We start from the raw sequence: 16107 nt of genomic DNA, 5'->3' as shown, positions 1-16107 counted from the left end.
GCTCCATTGTTGCTTTTTTGGCATATTTTTATTTATTTGCATATTATCCTGGTGCTTGGTGTGTTGCATAATTTTTGCATCGTCCTGCACGTGTATATTGTTCAGGTAGTTGACGTCTATTGAAGACCCTGACTGAAACCTCACAGCACGCCACCATGTCCATGTGTATACTTATCAAGGAAAATATTAAAAGTGTATGTGTTTATCTGTGCATGTGGCCATTAATGAAAGAACAGAATGCTTATGAAGCCTGAGAGAACAGACACAATTCAACATTTAACATCAGGTTAGTCACATCTATCTAAAACAAATAAAATATCCATCCCAAGGAAAAACTCAGACAAATTTTCACAGAAACATTACTTTATGAATATCTCATGACATCAGTTCATTGTCAGCTCTGTTCTACCCAGACACTGCAATGTTGGTATTGTTGGGATGTATTCCACCTCATATTGTCCTATTATTAGCAATCTGGATGTTAAGTCTTCTGGTGTATCAGGATTCAGCTTTTCACATGTTTTATCACAGCGTGACAGTTTGAGCTGTGCAGCTCAGAGTCAGGATGGAGTGGCATTGAAGTGTATTTTCGTTGTTGATCTTTTGCCTTCATAAAGAATGTATGTGTCCACAGGGATCAGTGATAGATATTCCATCTTGTTCCTCAGTGGGTAACCTTTTGATTACAAAGGATAAGGGCAAAGACTGTGACATGGAGTTCCCCGAAACAGAAAGAAAAAAGATTCACAATAAACCTTTTTTTCTTACATGTGACAAGCCTGTCACAAGCCAGCCAGCTCTCATGTTCCTCAAAGCTGCTAGATCATCCCAGCCAGCCAGGGAGGGAGGAAGAGCCCCGCAGATCCCAGAATACACACCAGTACAAACATCCAGAGGAATATCCTGTCAATGACCATCGCCACGTACTTCCAATCCTCCTTCACCTGGCAGAAAGGACAAAAACAAAATAAAAAATACACATAGGGATATTTCAAATTTCACACCACACCACTTTTCTGTTTAGCAGCTGGTGGTTTCCATCGTTGATTGATCTGTCTTGAATGGATGATGCCATTTTTCAGCAAGAGGCTGCTTCCTTCTAAATGTCACTCAATCTTTGCCATGAAATATTCATGGTCAAATTATAGAGGTCCTGCTGTTTTATGAATGGCGTCCTGTGGCTGTAGTTCATTGTAATGTAGTATTTCTACTTTTTCCACTGACAGGCATCTGTTCTTCCTGAGTTGGATTTCCACTGCTCCTGGATGTGAAGCAGCGTATCACCGCTACATCACCAGCTGTGTTTCCATTATAAATGTACAAAAAAACACAACTTCGCAATTGCTGTGTTTCCATTACATAAGAAATGAATTCTTAATTACAATTAAAATCACACGTGTCAATACGTTTGTTCACGCACTACGTGATTAAAAAACACGCCTCTTCATCTTAGTAGGATTAAAGTCTAGACTTTAAGTAGGACACTTCAAAATCCAGGTGTGTTTGAGCGAGAATGATGGTTAGACCTTCTCCTTCAGGATGTTTAGACAGAGCCACATCTATGGTTCCATCAACAACAGCAGGTCATTAACTAGACATATTAAATGCCTAAAAAATTTTAACTGGGGCCTGCCCAACATGTGTACGTCTCTTTGGATTTAGAGTTCTGACGCTTAACCAGTAACACATCCATGCAAGCCAGCAAGCTTGCACCACTGGACTCATGCATTGAGTAAGCATCCATGCAGTTCCAAAATGTTGCAAAGTTGGAGCATTGCACTACCAGAGTCCAATGACAGAAGCTCATAACAATGCATTGCGAGGCCTCTCTGTGTCTGTTTGTGAGACTTGTCACTGCCTGTCTGGCCCCCGTTGCTATGGTAAGTAACGATCGACACCTGGGCTCTCTCTCTCAGTATGGTAGAAAGAGTTTCTATCCTTATGAGAAACCCAGCGTCGGTCTCAAGGACCCTGACAAAAAAACATAAGCCCTCTGTGAGACACTTAGTCTCATTTTTTGCTAATTTTTTGCAATTTATGTCGCCATTTTAACTCAAAATCTCACTAAAAGTAAATAGCTCCTTTCTTGGGATCAAGCTGAATGTTTTGATACCACTTTTGTGGGGGTGCACGCAGCGGTTTGGGTCGCATTAATGGTGATGGAAGAAAAATAAATGAAGATATAAAGAGACCGCTTATTGGGTGTAGAACAGTAGGTTCCTGCCATGCATTGCATAGGCAGGCCCCAATTATAAAATAAAGCTAACTTTTAAGAGGGTCCAAGACAGCTCCTGGTTGGATGAGGAAAGATACGCCTTATTTGAATAAATTAAAGAGAAGAATACGCCTTTACTATAAAAGTTTGTGCATATGAGGAACAAACTAGATTTGCTTTTGCAACTTTCCAAAGACATCTTTGATTTTCTTTCTTTCTTCTTCTTTTCCATTTGTCTCAGGTAAATGAATCTGTGTTTTAGTGTGTTTGAAGTGTCTGTGTTGTCAATGTTATTTTATACTTTAAAATTTTAGAATAAACTCTGAAACTGTATGACGTGGAGTGTTGACTCTCATCTCTATGTGGCTTTTGTTTCCACACATGGAATCATTGAATCCGGGAGGACAAGAGAATAAAACGAGCCAGAAGTTTTGGCTGATTTTACCATACCACCATACTGAGACTGATCTGCAGAAACTGGTTGGGACAAATGATCTGCTGCAGTAAGAAAAGAGAGCTTTGTAGGAAAAATAGAAGGGTTGCCCTATCCAGAATGTCATTGGTTATGAAATGAAACTGCACTTTAACACTGCAGTTTTCAAGCCAAAACATGACTTTGATTTTATTAACTTTAATAAAGTATCTCCTGATGTCTACACATACATGAAATGGATCCATATGAGGAGAAAAGAAATCCTGAATGAGACATGCCTAGTTAAAATGAAATCTCTTCTTTATGCTTTGGTTCAAAGCACAGCACTAGCTTTTTCTAATAGTGTGTTTTTTGAGGCACACAGCAGGAAAAATAGACTATGGAAACTCCAGAGTTGTATTTAATATGATGACGAAATTATTTTGAAGACGTGTATTATGGACATTTTTGTAGCATCAGGAGCAAGACACACAGAAGTGGTAATTCAGCAGCAAACACCGGTTTGTCTTTAAATTCAGTTGAAAATGTCTCAGTTGGTTTACAAGCAGATGTAGGTAGACGTCTTTCACTTTACATTGCAGAGAGGACGTCCTTCTACCTTTCCCAGGTCACAGTGTACTCAGATATATCTCATCTGTAATGTGGAAGGCAGTGAGAATAACTTTTCACTGTAAACTCACATTTAGGATGTTTGAAGGAGAAAGAAACCGAAAGCTTGTCTTTAAAAGAGATCACTTAATGTCCTCAATCTAATTTACTTACTGGAGTTCATAGTGTCCAACATTTTTCCATATATTTTGACAGATTTAGACAGATTTTGGTAATCTTTTGAAGTGCTCACTATAATAAGTTTCTTAAGGTTTCTTAGGGCCTTTCTTGTTTGTTGGGTATTGTTGGATCTGTTCCACATCCTGTGTGGGGAATATGAGATCAGTAGAAGGTACAAATCCCAAAAACTAAATTGAACTGTTTTAAATACTCTTTTGCACTCATCTCCATAAACATTTTGAATCAAAGTTTTAAACAGATAACAGGTTGCTGGAAGGTTAGCAGTACTTTGGATTGTGTTGTTTTTAAAATGTTGTGTATGTTGTTCAGGTTTCTAACTATGCATATGATGTGCACATGGATTTACTGTCTGTTTGGGCAACTACTATTATGCAATATACACTCTGGAGTACATGACAAATGTCCTCTAGGAAATTGGTCCCCAACCTTTTTATTACCGTGGACCGGTCAAGACTTGGAAATTTTGTTGCGGCTAAATCCTGAATAAACCCAATTTGGGTTGTCTTGGCCCTTTTATCGCAGCCTGTGGGGTTTTCCCTGACTGGGAACGAGAATACAACCTGCTGAATGTGACAGCAGGTGACGCGGTGACGTCAGAACAGAGGGGAATCCCAAACAGCTGACATATCGAGCAACTGAGAGTCCGGTGGATATCGGAGATGATATGTGGAAATGTTTATTATTATATGTAAAGGTCATTGTTATATATGTTTATTATGTTTATTCAGTTAAAAATGTTAACTATGAAAAAGTAGTCACCTCCAAATCATAGTGCAGCAAATAGAGCAGCTGCTCCCGTCGTCTTTTATCACCGCCTTTTCTTTTTCTTCGTCTTTTATCTCTTAAAATGACTCCACAAACTATCACTATTGCTTCTACATCGTCATCCGTATTTGGTCATTCTAAATTCCCGTATGCGATGTTGGGGGTTTTACTGGATTATCCTCTGGAATCGGTTCGTGAGGTTTGGAGAATCGGCCGACAATCCTTAAATCTTTCCGTCTAAACCAGACTTAAGACTCACAAGCTCTACTCATCTCCTCTCCACTGCCCAAACGACTCTGGTCGCTATGGTAACGTTTACATATCCCTTCAAAATAAGATACAGATGCGCCACAAAAATGAACATTTTTCTTTCGTGAACATTTTAACTCACGATAATGACTAACGGAGCCCTGAGCTTGTTTCTCTGCAACGAGACGGTCCCATCAGGGAGTGATGGAGGCAATGACACCCGAAGTGTTGCTTATATCCACAGCCTGCTTGGTCTCTACGTGGCGAAGCAGTTTGAAGCTTCATTGCCTCATTAGCAGCCGGTCGCCTCATGTTACACAGAGCGGTTTGTAATGTTTGACTCACCTACTGGTCCGGGATAAATCCATCCTCCTGTCTCTTCTCTGGGCCTTTTCCCCTTTGCAAAGAAACTTTCCAAAGACATCTGATCCGTTTCTTACTCATTTTGCTGCTTGTGGGCTCAGTGTTGGCGCGCAAGTAACCGAGAGAATCCGGTTAAAGGATTTTCAAAATAAAAGATCCTCCAGACTTTTATAATACATAAAACGGAAATATTTAATTACTTCTTGCGCGGCCCGGTACCAATTGGTCCGTGGACCAGGGGTTGGGGACCACTGCTCTAGGGGACAAAAAGTCTATTCTATTCTATTCTCTCCCATTTTCAGTCCACTGACCATTTTCAATAGAATGTTTATTTTGTTTATTAAGCCACTTCACTTCGACATATGAGCCTGTAGATATAAAATAATTGTTAAGATGACATAAAACAGCATCTTGGACAAAGAGCCAATTTCAAATGGGATCTTTAAGCATTTGTTCTATAGCAGCTTGCCACAAGGACAAATTTTGTTCCCATTTCTTCAATTAAATCTATAGAAAATTTACCAACAAGTGGATTTCTTAAGGGCAATCAGCTGAAAACTTGGCACAGAGCAGATGCAGCTGAAGGATAATGGATATCTCAGGCCCTGAGTTGTGGCTTTGCTGGATCTTTTTTTCTCTGTTTTCTAATAAAAGACTTAAAGACGTTGTTTGTCTGTGGATGAGAATTTTGTTAGGCCTCACACATCTTCGTTTGTCCTTCACCTTTCAGCTTTCACAAATTACTTTCCACATGCCATGATCAGAACCACATTTAAAGGTAGGGACCTTATAGCTAAGGTCCCTACCTTAACTATAAGTTAAAGTTACCTGCTCTTTCTGCTCCTAACTACTTGTTTTATCACCAAGGCTTTTTGAGTTTTAAAAAAAAAAAGTAAATTCTTATAACTTACTGAAAAGTCTGCATCCTCTGCTTTGAGATGGTCTGCGATGTACTGAACTCCCTCTATGGCTCGTTGCATAGCTGGAGAAATTGCTGGAATGGGAGTATCTTGTTGGGTGCTTGCTTCTTTGGTTGGCACTCTTGTTGGGGATTTGGCCAAGTGCTCCATAGAGACAATTTCTTTCAGCTGCCTTGGAGACCCCAGTAAGCCATTATCATGCAGACAGCAGTACTGGAAGCTCTGTGAGCGGCAGAGATGCTCAGATGTCGGTGGAGCCTGATCGTGCTGGTTGCACATTTGCTCCACGCTTTGGGAACGGCCGTTGAGGGACAGAGAACTTGGCTGCTCACTGGACAAGTTGTGAAAGGAGTCCAGAGGCAAAGTCGGAGGCAAAGACAACTGAGAGGCGCACATGGTCGCAGAGTTGTGTCCACGTAGGGAATGCTTTTCTGTGAGGACAGAGTATTTGGCGGAGGCCGATCTGTGGAAGATGTTGGTGCTGAGCGGATGGTCATTACAGTGGTCTTCTCGGAAAGAAGAAGGTGGAGACGGTGAGCAAACAAGGATTCTCGGACTGTCGGTTGTGGTTTTTGGGAGCGTGTTGTCTGTCTGTGTCATCTGTCTCAGCTCTGTGTCCAGACCAATCCAAAAAGCCTGCGAGTTGTTTGTTGTGGAAATCATGGTCGGGCGGTGCATCATCTCAATGAGCTTCTTGCAGTGCTGCTTCGCCGTTCCTGGCGGACGCTTCATGAAGAGGACTCGAGGAACCAAGTCCAAGAAAACTCTGCGCACCCAGTGAGGCATACCATGAGTTTTGGGCGACCGGTGATGCACATTCAACACAAAGACCGTGATTATGATGGAGAGTGTGACAAAGACCATGGTGAACAGCAGGTATTCACCAATCAGGGGGATCACCAATGATGTGGACGGGATAATCTCTGTGATTAGCAAGAGAAACACGGTTAGGGACAGTAGAACTGAAATACATAAGGTGATCTTCTCTCCGCACTGGGATGGCAAATAAAAGACCAGAACAGTCAAACAGGAGATGAGCAGACATGGGATGATCAGGTTGATGGTGTAGAACAAGGGAAGCCTCCGAATGATGAAGTAGTAGGTGATATCTGCGTAGATCTCCGTACAACACTCATACTTTTTCGTGTTGTACTTGCCCACTGCATTGATGATGACCCACTCGCCGCTCTCCCAGTAGTCCATCTGGTCGACATCACTGGCCATGCTGATCAGGTCGATCTTGGCTCGGTCATAGGTCCAGGAGCCAAATTTCATTTTGCAGTTCTGCTGGTCGAAGGGAAAAAATGTGACATCTATGCTGCACGACGACTTGTAAATGGCTGGAGGCTTCCACTTTATTTGACCATCATAGAACAGGTGGGCTTTGGTGAGGTGAGTCACAGCAAAGTCGCCGTCTGCACTGAAAAAGAGAGGGGCATATGGGAAAGACGTTTATCTCTTTGCCATGATGATAAAACATTGTGTGTGTTGTGCTGACTGTTTCTGAACATTTGGTGCATTTTGGATTGGCTTAGGTTTTACCAATTCTCAACCACATCTCTACTGCATTAAAAAAAATAAGTAAAATGGAAATAACTACATTGTTACATTTGAAATTTCATACAATAGGTCCAAATAATGGCAAAAAGATTTATTTGTTTTTATTAATTTAAATAGGATTTGCTGTGATTGTGAATACACATTTATTAGTGTTGAAGAAACAACACAATATATTGATGTCCCACATCAATGGTTAAATAATTTTGTAATTAAATTATTAATACATATGACAAAATATTATAAAACTACAAATTTAGATATTAGGTTTAAATTTGTGTTGTTTGATAAGTAGGCGCAAAAAACTCACCTAAAGAAAAATAAAAGTTATCAGTAAATAATTCATAAATGTTGTTTTGATGCCAGTTTTGATGACAGCTTTGATCTGGTGGAGCAGCAGCTGTTCAACTCTCCTTTCTTTAATTATCTCCCTTTTTATTTGGCTAATCTCTTTGTGGACACTAAAGCTTTCATTTCATTGCAGATTTGCCATCACACACCTGAGCGTCACACACACCCCATCATCCGAGTCATCTGAAGAATGCATCTGTAAAAGGTTGAAAGCAACAGCTCATCCTACATAAAAACATTTTATAGTATGAAAAACAAAAATATATGTTGTTGGTCTCCTGGTATCTCAGCCACAGTAAACTGTGCTCTGCATGATGGATTTTTTATCTTAAAGTTCTTTATCTGTATTTCCATTACAAATGGGAGCAAAACTTTGTCTATATTCTGCTAAAGTCTAAGCACATAATTTCCGCAATCGTAGCATCTCCATTAAACAAGAAACGCAATTCAAATCAGTAAATTAACAAGTTTGTTCATGCAATAAGTCATTAAAAAACACGCTGCACCATCATCGCCAACCTCCTCCAACCACTTTCTGTTGTCTTCTTCTTGGTTTGTGCCAGAAGAAGTAACATCTGGTTATTGATCATGTGACTGGCGTAGCTAAATGTAGCTAAATTACAGCACTCCCGACCAAAAACAACAAATCAGAGCCAGAGGGAGGGTCTTAACGCTGTCAATCCAGCTCATGTACACGCTGCTTAATATGTTAATGTCACAAAAATGACTTACTCTTACAATAAAACCGTTTATTTGTTGTTATTTGTGGCCATGCTAACTAGCGTTAGACTTCAGTGCAAAGACCTGCCTCCTGGCTCTGATTGGTTGGTTCTGGTTAGCACTGGGAGAAGGCAGAAGAGTTTGATATTTTTCACAAATTATCTGTCACAACATAGTGACAGTTTTAACAAATATGTTAGTAAATATATTTTGAAGTTAGTTGAATATAGGTTTGATTTATTCAGAATGAGCCATTCCTGTTGCTTTTTAAAAGATAAAATAAGGATTAAAATATTATGAAGAAAATCTTCAAAATGGTTGCCCTGCTGTTTCAATTAAAACTACAATTATGTATTAACAACAACATGTTTTTGTTCCTGGAGCAACTTTTTAAAATTTAGTTAACCTCCCTGATTTTGAAGCAAATGAACCTTTTTCACTGCAGACACCATATCTGCTGTTGCTGCCGTAGACACAGTCAGTTACAGTTCATCCCTCACTCCTAACAGCACGTATTACTTTCTAAGCTTTTCCATTAAAGCTGACCTGATTCACATTCATTTCCATCAAATTACTTTGTGAAATGGGCAAATGACAAGGAAAGAGATTCATCACGTTCTCCTCCCATCATGCCATCTGTTTGGAGTTAAGTCATCAAAATCTGGAAGTGACTTGACGCATGATTTTGAAAATGGTGACAGAGGAGTGGTTCTAGGTTATCTACTGAAACTGATCTGTACTTGTTGTAGAGGACGATATCAGGTCTCCAGATGATCTCTGACGGGATGCGTATTGACGTGACGTTTTCGTATTCCTCCGGGTTCCAACGGAGTTTGTAGTCGTTCCATTCCTGCAGAAAAACAACCATTATGTTCATGCATTGCAGTGTTAGATCAGCGTTTATCTGGTTCTCTCATAATCTCTTACTTGCTTAACCCACACGTTTGTCGTCATCATCTGGTTCTTCTCATCCTTTTAATAGAAAGAAAAGTAATTATTGCAGCTTAAAGTTCTTCATAGGTAAATACATCAGTAGTTCCAGAGGTTCATTGTGTAACACACCAAGAAAATAAAAATATCAGCTTCCTGCAGAAGGGCCCTGCTACTTTTCTGGAAAGCTGCTTTCTCCAGCTCTTCCCCAGCAGCCTGTAAGATGAGGCAGTCAGCGAATACACTCCATTGGAAAAAACAATTTCAGCTGGAGTTGACACTCACAACCAGGCATTTGGAGCAAGCGCTGTCAGCTAACCGAATGTCAAAAGAAAAAGAGGACATTTTTCCCTAAAGTAAGGCAGGGTGCATAATGTATAAGGTCCTTTAAGCAAACTGTGTGGATATATACAACTGTGTTCCATGCATATATGAAATAAAACGTGGATGTGTTGGAAACTGTGAATGAAGATATTCTGGGAAGACGTAATGTGACTGGATATCTGTTTGGATGACAGCTGTGAATATTTACTGCGTGCGTTAGCATTATCTGGCAACTGGATTTAATTTGGTGGAAACTAATAGAATCTCCTTTGTTGTGGTTTCATTTCCGCTGATAAGTGATCTGTCTCAAAATGCGTTTTACTTTCTCGATGACAGTTCATGCTGGCTGTAATGAGTCTGGATAAACAGAAGGATTGCAACTGAAAAGACACATTCATTTCTGCAAAGGAACATAATGGCAAACCATAAGCCCCCCAGTCCCCCAATGCAGTGTGATTTACTGTGGAAGCTAATCTCCTAATTAGCTATGGAGCTTTCAAATGTGTGTTACCAGTACAATTTAGCCAATATAGAAATATATGCCAAAGATAAAAAGTTACTGTAGATGCTACAGTATAAAATAGTTTATCAATGTTTATACATGCCAGCAGAGGTGGAAAGGGTAAAAAATGTAGGCTACTCAAGTAAAACTACAGTTATCTTTGATTTTAAAAAGTTTCTGTACTTAGTACCTTATTAAATTTTTATTTTAGTTGCTTTATGATGAGCAAAACAAAGTTCAACTCATCGCAAAGGAAATGAGTACACATTGGTCAAACTGTTTTTATTTAAATGGGCACATTTATAAATCATAAACAACACAAAATATTATGTGTACTTTAAATGGACATTAATTCTCAATGTCTTATATCAGCTGCTGTTTGTTACTCCCATTAAATAGTTTTAAATAACCGACTCCAAACTAAGCCTGATTTTCTGTTTTCAGTTTTAATCAATACAAATTATTATCACAAGTACCTAATAAAATTGACATTTACATTTGTTGTTAAAATATTAAAGTTTACAATGTATGATAAACCTGTTGCCTTTCTCATACTTAGAGTTAAATTGATGCCTTAAGTACAGCAAAATCTTTTCTTTTTGTCAGAAGTTAACTTGAACTAAACTTGACAGGTTTTCATTGTTCCTGTCTTCCCATTGATGCAACACCATGAGAACTTATTACAATTTTTTTTTTAATGTAACAGAGTAAACAAATTCAAGTTAAAGTAAAAGTTCTGGTTTTGTAAACAACTCAAAGGACAAATTAGACAAATTGAAATTACATCAATAAATGTAAATGTAACTTATTACTTTCCACCCTGTATGACAGAAAATATATTTTTTCCACATTGGGAAGTGCTTCTACTTTCTACATTATCCATACAGGTGGCCTATAGGACAGTAAAATATTAATGTTTTTATTTGTTTTGGTTCGCACAATGAGTCTCTGACTATTTTAGTCATAGTACTGGCAAGAATTTAAAACTACTCTCTCCCCTGGTTTTTAGTAAAAGACCACAAGTCGTTTCTACAGCTAGTGCTAAACATGTGTTTGCTTTGTTTGAATTTACCCAGAATGCCCTGTTCTGTGGGTTGCTTGGAAATTTTAGCTTTGAGGAGGAGCATCATCCCTGGAGATTGAAGGATTTCTCAAACATGCATGAAAGAATCAAAGAATCACTCTAGGTTTGTTTTTGAATAACGTTCTAAAATAATGGAATAATGGAGAGGAGACAAAGCTCAGAAAAGTTTATTTTACATAAAACTGTCTCTTTAACTGTTGAAAATGTGGAGTCAGGAACCAGTCCAGAAAAACTGTAACAAAGCTGCTTGGTTTCACTCACCACATCAATTAGCTGAGCAATAGACAAGCCGAAGTGGACCAGCACCGTGTCTGAAGTGTTTTGCACAGGCCGAGAGAGCTTATTGTAATGAGCAAACAGATTCTGAAGAAGCCTCTCTTCAGCATGGGCACGAGGTCCAACCTGGGAGTACACTGAAGGAAAAGAAGAAGACATTAAAAATCAATAGAAAAAGCTTTGACTTTCTGCTATACATGTGCAAATTTCTTGCAATGAGTTTCTGTTTTCATATTCATGCTTGAAATAGACTAATCTTGCATTGATTCGAATGCATATTGCTTTTCCTTTACAACACATTCATCCTCTGTGAATTTAGCTGATGTGGCTCCGCTGAAGAACACAGACTGTAATGTGGAAGGAGGGTGACCTCTGTTATACAGGTGGCCTGTGGTTACATGAGACAGTATCTGGGAGAGGAGACAAAGGGACGCGGGACAGGAAAAGCAAAAGTGGACGGATGAGTGTTTCAGTCAAAATGCCCCTCTGCCTCCCCTATTCCATTTTCATTGGAAGTTATTTGATTTTTTTTTTTTTGCTGGTCTCTGATATTTCATTATGTTTGTCCAAAATACATTTTTCAATGTCTCGTCTTTCTTTACTTGAACTCATTGTGCAAAAATATCAATTGTTCTGAGGCTCAGGGACATTTTTCTGTCTCTAACAGTTAGCTTAGTGAACTGAAGGAACAGGAAGGAAAACCTTCACACCCTTTAATTTTTCCCACATTTTGTTGTATAAAATATGTATCCCACATAAATCAGAGTATTGTTTTTCTCACGCAATGTCATGACATTGCAAAAATAAACTTTTACAAAGATGTGTGATTTTTTCTAAGTTAAAAACTTGTTAATCCAGTGTTTTTAAACATTCAGGCATGACAGCTTTTTAAAATGTTTTTCTTTTTCTTTTTTTGTTTTTGTTTACAATTTTACAATTAATGTAAATGCAACTAGTGTTTCTCTGTTAACTGCTCTTAGGAGCGTGGGACTGAGAAGCAGTTCATACCAGCAGTTCCACCAGGTGTTTGCTAACTGCACTCAGATTTGTTTTTGATAACAATATAACAAAAAGTTGATTTTACATAATTACACTGCAGCTCCTGTTAAAGAAAAATAGACTTTGATTCATTTTAAACAAAACAAGCAGTGGGAAAAAACCGAACTTGAAACAGTTAGAGGGTGTGAATAGTTTCAGGATGTATTTTAACGGGTGTGTTTGAACAACATGAATGAAGATGTTTGTATTAACTCGTGTTTCAGATTGGTGACACAGGTGTTGCCATCACTGTGCCTCGCTCACATCTGCTGCCCACTCAATCAAAACTGATGGACTGTCCTTTGGCTGGCTGAAGACTGGCTTCTGCCATTTTGAAAGGATTTGGATCAATATCTTGTTAAACTGATATGTCTTTTTACCCAAGCTCCTCCACCACAACCCAACCCTCTGATTGCTGTTTGAACCTGAGTCTGTTTGACAAGTCCAGACACCTGATAACCTTGAAATGTTTGTGCATGTTCTGATGGAAAACTGATGTTAATTATTTTTTTCTTATGCATGCCAGGTCAGAGACATGTGGGTTGATGTATTTAATAAAGAAGTGACGTCCCAGATGACTCCAAAGGTGCCTTGCAGCTAATGGGATTGGATGGGAGAGCTCCTGTCCTGACAGTCTGTGTGTGACTGATCAAGATTTGTTTGCTGTGACATTCTGTAAGTCTGCGCTCTCTCTGATCACTGTGGCACCAGCAGCAAAACAGGACATATGACTTCTAGGCTATAATAACGTTTCAGCGATAGTGGTTGACTTTATTTAATTAAAAACCAAAACTGTAGAAAACACATTTTGTGTTCCTAAGGTTGTGCTTTTGTCCGAGATTATGAATCATATTGGGAGTTTAGCCTTCAGCACTAAAATCTTTACTCACTTAATGAATAGCTGGACTTTAAAAAGATTACTTGGGTTAGAAGAAGATTGGAAGAAGGGTTGAATTTTATTTTTCATAAAGGCAAGTCCCTCTGCTGCCTTTTTGATACAAATAAATATTCTTTCTACAGTTAAATAGGGACAAAAATACATAGGCAACCTTAGTATTCACTGGGGTAACCCACAGATACATAAAAACCTTAAATACTTGAAAATCCCTCTGAAAACACTTTTAATTGTCTCTTTCATTAGTTCAAACACCAAATATACCTTAATATACATTAGTACACAGTAGAAACCATTTTGGCAGTTTAACACCTACAATCTTCTTTACTTCCACTCTTAGCTATACATCCAATTAGCATCAAGAAAACAAATGCAGGTCTTGGATTGGTTGCTTTCCAAACGCCAGCCAACAGCATCAGGTAACGCTACGTTTAGGTGTTTCAGCTTCCCAAGTTGCATTTTCTTTTGAATATTTTGATATGAGCTACAAAAACATTCACAAAAATGTGGGTTTTTGGAGAATTATTGGGAGTCGTCTGTAATAAGAGTATGATCCCAAGCTCTATCAGATAGTGATAAAATAACAAAGTGTTGTAATACGATTCAATGCAATTTAAAACACAGCGATATGATTAAACACGATGCGATGTATGTTATGATCATTGTTTTTGTTTTGTTTTTCTATTTTTTGTATTTGTACTCACTTCTGAATTCCTTTAAAAGGTCTTGCCATACAGAGTTAATTTCTCTGTGCTCATTATTGTCAGAAAGGTCTTGCTGTACAGGTGCTACTCATTAAGTCCTGTGTTTTAGTTCATCCTCTGTTAGTGTTAGTGTATTTCCCTCTTGGTTTGTAGTTTCCTCTGTGCCTATCTCAGTATCGTATTGTACTATAGTAATTAGTATCAGTGTCTCCTCTCCCAGCTGTTCCACATTCCTCTGATTAGCTCAGCTGGATCCAGGTAAAAGTCCACTACTTCCTCATTATGTAAGCTAAAAAATATGACAATATAATTCTGATATAATTCTGATACAGTGTGATCTAAAGCTACCTAATGTGGTTATTTGAAGTAATGCAATACAATACAGTATTTAATATGAGACAATATAAAATAAAATGTCTGTTATTACGTGATACTATGACATACAATCTGGTTCAGTGTGATGTACAATGTAACAATGTGATTCAAAGTGATATGTGATACAATACCGTATGATGAAACTCCGATACAATATGATATATGATTTGATACAATATATGTGATATGATGGTATATAATTTGACACAATAAAGGAATCTGAAGCAATATAATACAAAAATAATGTAATTATGTACAATATGATCCAATACAGTGATTTACTATGATTCCTAACAATATGCTGGTAAGTAATGTGATGTAATCTGATGTGTTATGATATAATATAATGTGATATAATGCATAACTATGCATTGATATGATACAATTTGATACTTTGTAATGTGGCAGTGAAATATGATACAATGGGATATGATGCAATGTAATATGATATGGTGTGGTGTGATTATTATATGCAAGGAAACAAGATGTGATAACTGAGATGCAATAAAATACATTATGGCATATTTTGTACTATGTGATATAATTACAAAATAAAACAACAAAACCGAAAGCCATACTATTATATGTTATTATGTGATGCAAAACAAAGATTCATTGTTAAGCTCATTTCTGTCTGCTTCTCTTTTTGTTTGTTTGTTTTTCTGTTCATTTAATATTTTTGGATAGTAATCTACATTACCAGAGGAAATCAGGGATGACACAGCTGAGGAAATTAAATACCTTACCTCTTGGAGTTGCAGCAATGAAAACCAAGCACAGGCAGGTGTGTATTTCCATTGTGGCTCCAGCAGTTTCCAGCCGTGTCCCTGAACTTTCCTCTTAACTTCTTTTGGATTTCAGACCCGGCGGTTGCTCATCCTGGAGGCTTAAACAGCTTAAAACTCTGTCAGCTCTCCACAGCTTCAACAGCCGGAGAGATAGAGAGAAATCATGTCAGTGTGTGAGTGTCCAGTTGTCCTCAGGGCTCCATCTGTCCATCGCTGCAGCTGGTTGTTGTTTTTTATAGATGTATATATTTACAGCTGATTAAATGACCAGAGTCATGGAAAGTAGCATCTCTGAAGCTAATTCTGAAAAGTCTCTCCTCATTCGTCTAGAGTCCTTCATCCAAGTGTAGCTCATCCTTCTCCTCCCTTTCTACATCATTCCCTCCCTCACTTCTCATCTCTCCGCCTCCTCACCTCGTCCCCCTCCCCCTGTCTCTCTCTCTCTCTCTCTCTCTCTCTCTTTCTAAGAGAAAAACACACCTTCTCCATCCATCCCTTGCCTTCTCTTTACCTTCTCTTTTTTTTTGCCTCTTCTTTGCTTTTTTTTCTATCAAGAATAAACTTTTGTGACAACCACTGGATGGTGTGAAGGTGAGGAAACCCAAACTGAGATCCCTAATGAGAATATACAGCATACATGAGCAGTGCAGTGTTTTCTGTATGTGAGAACTGTTACAGTATGAGTGCAGTTTACTACCTGTCAAGGTCCAGTGTGGTAAAAAAGAAAAAAAAAAGTGAAAGTGAGTCATAGCACATCTGTGCTCTTCAGGTTCTTCTCTATTCTGATTCCCAGAAGTAAATCTCCTCCCAGTCCTCCTCCACCTTAACC

The 16107-nt window shown here is 38.5% G+C and overlaps 1 protein-coding gene across 1 annotated transcript; it reads right to left on the bottom strand.

Moving 5' to 3' along the window:
• Positions 1–351: 351 nt before the first annotated feature.
• On the bottom strand, positions 352–15653 carry chrna4b (cholinergic receptor, nicotinic, alpha 4b). The gene is made up of 6 exons (XM_007577916.2): positions 15237–15653; positions 11464–11615; positions 9290–9334; positions 9103–9212; positions 5726–7154; positions 352–944 (listed from the first exon to the last, which is right to left on the bottom strand). The coding sequence occupies exons 1-6, from the start codon at positions 15286–15288 to the stop codon at positions 819–821; spliced, it is 1914 nt and encodes a 637-aa protein (XP_007577978.1). The 5' UTR covers positions 15289–15653; the 3' UTR covers positions 352–818.
• Between the last annotated feature and the right edge of the window lie 454 nt (positions 15654–16107).

Source organism: Poecilia formosa, unplaced genomic scaffold (genome assembly GCF_000485575.1).
Source record: "Poecilia formosa unplaced genomic scaffold, Poecilia_formosa-5.1.2 Scaffold460, whole genome shotgun sequence".
Taxonomy (NCBI): domain Eukaryota; kingdom Metazoa; phylum Chordata; class Actinopteri; order Cyprinodontiformes; family Poeciliidae; genus Poecilia; species Poecilia formosa.
The sequence above is the reverse complement of the archived record's forward strand: the minus strand, read 5'-3'. Positions and strand labels throughout refer to the sequence as shown.

What these genes read in the sequence shown, in the direction of transcription:
- chrna4b (XM_007577916.2), bottom strand. Translation starts at nt 15,288, where the DNA reads ATGGAAATACACACCTGCCTGTGCTTGGTTTTCATTGCTGCAACTCCA. An exon ending in CAAACGTGTGGGTTAAGCAA is followed by an intron (nt 9,213 to 9,289) that starts GTAAGAGATTAT and finishes GTTTTTCTGCAG; the next exon opens with GAATGGAACGACTACAAACT. An exon ending in CAGAGGATGCAGACTTTTCA is followed by an intron (nt 945 to 5,725) that starts GTAAGTTATAAG and finishes CCTTTCTGCCAG; the next exon opens with GTGAAGGAGGATTGGAAGTA.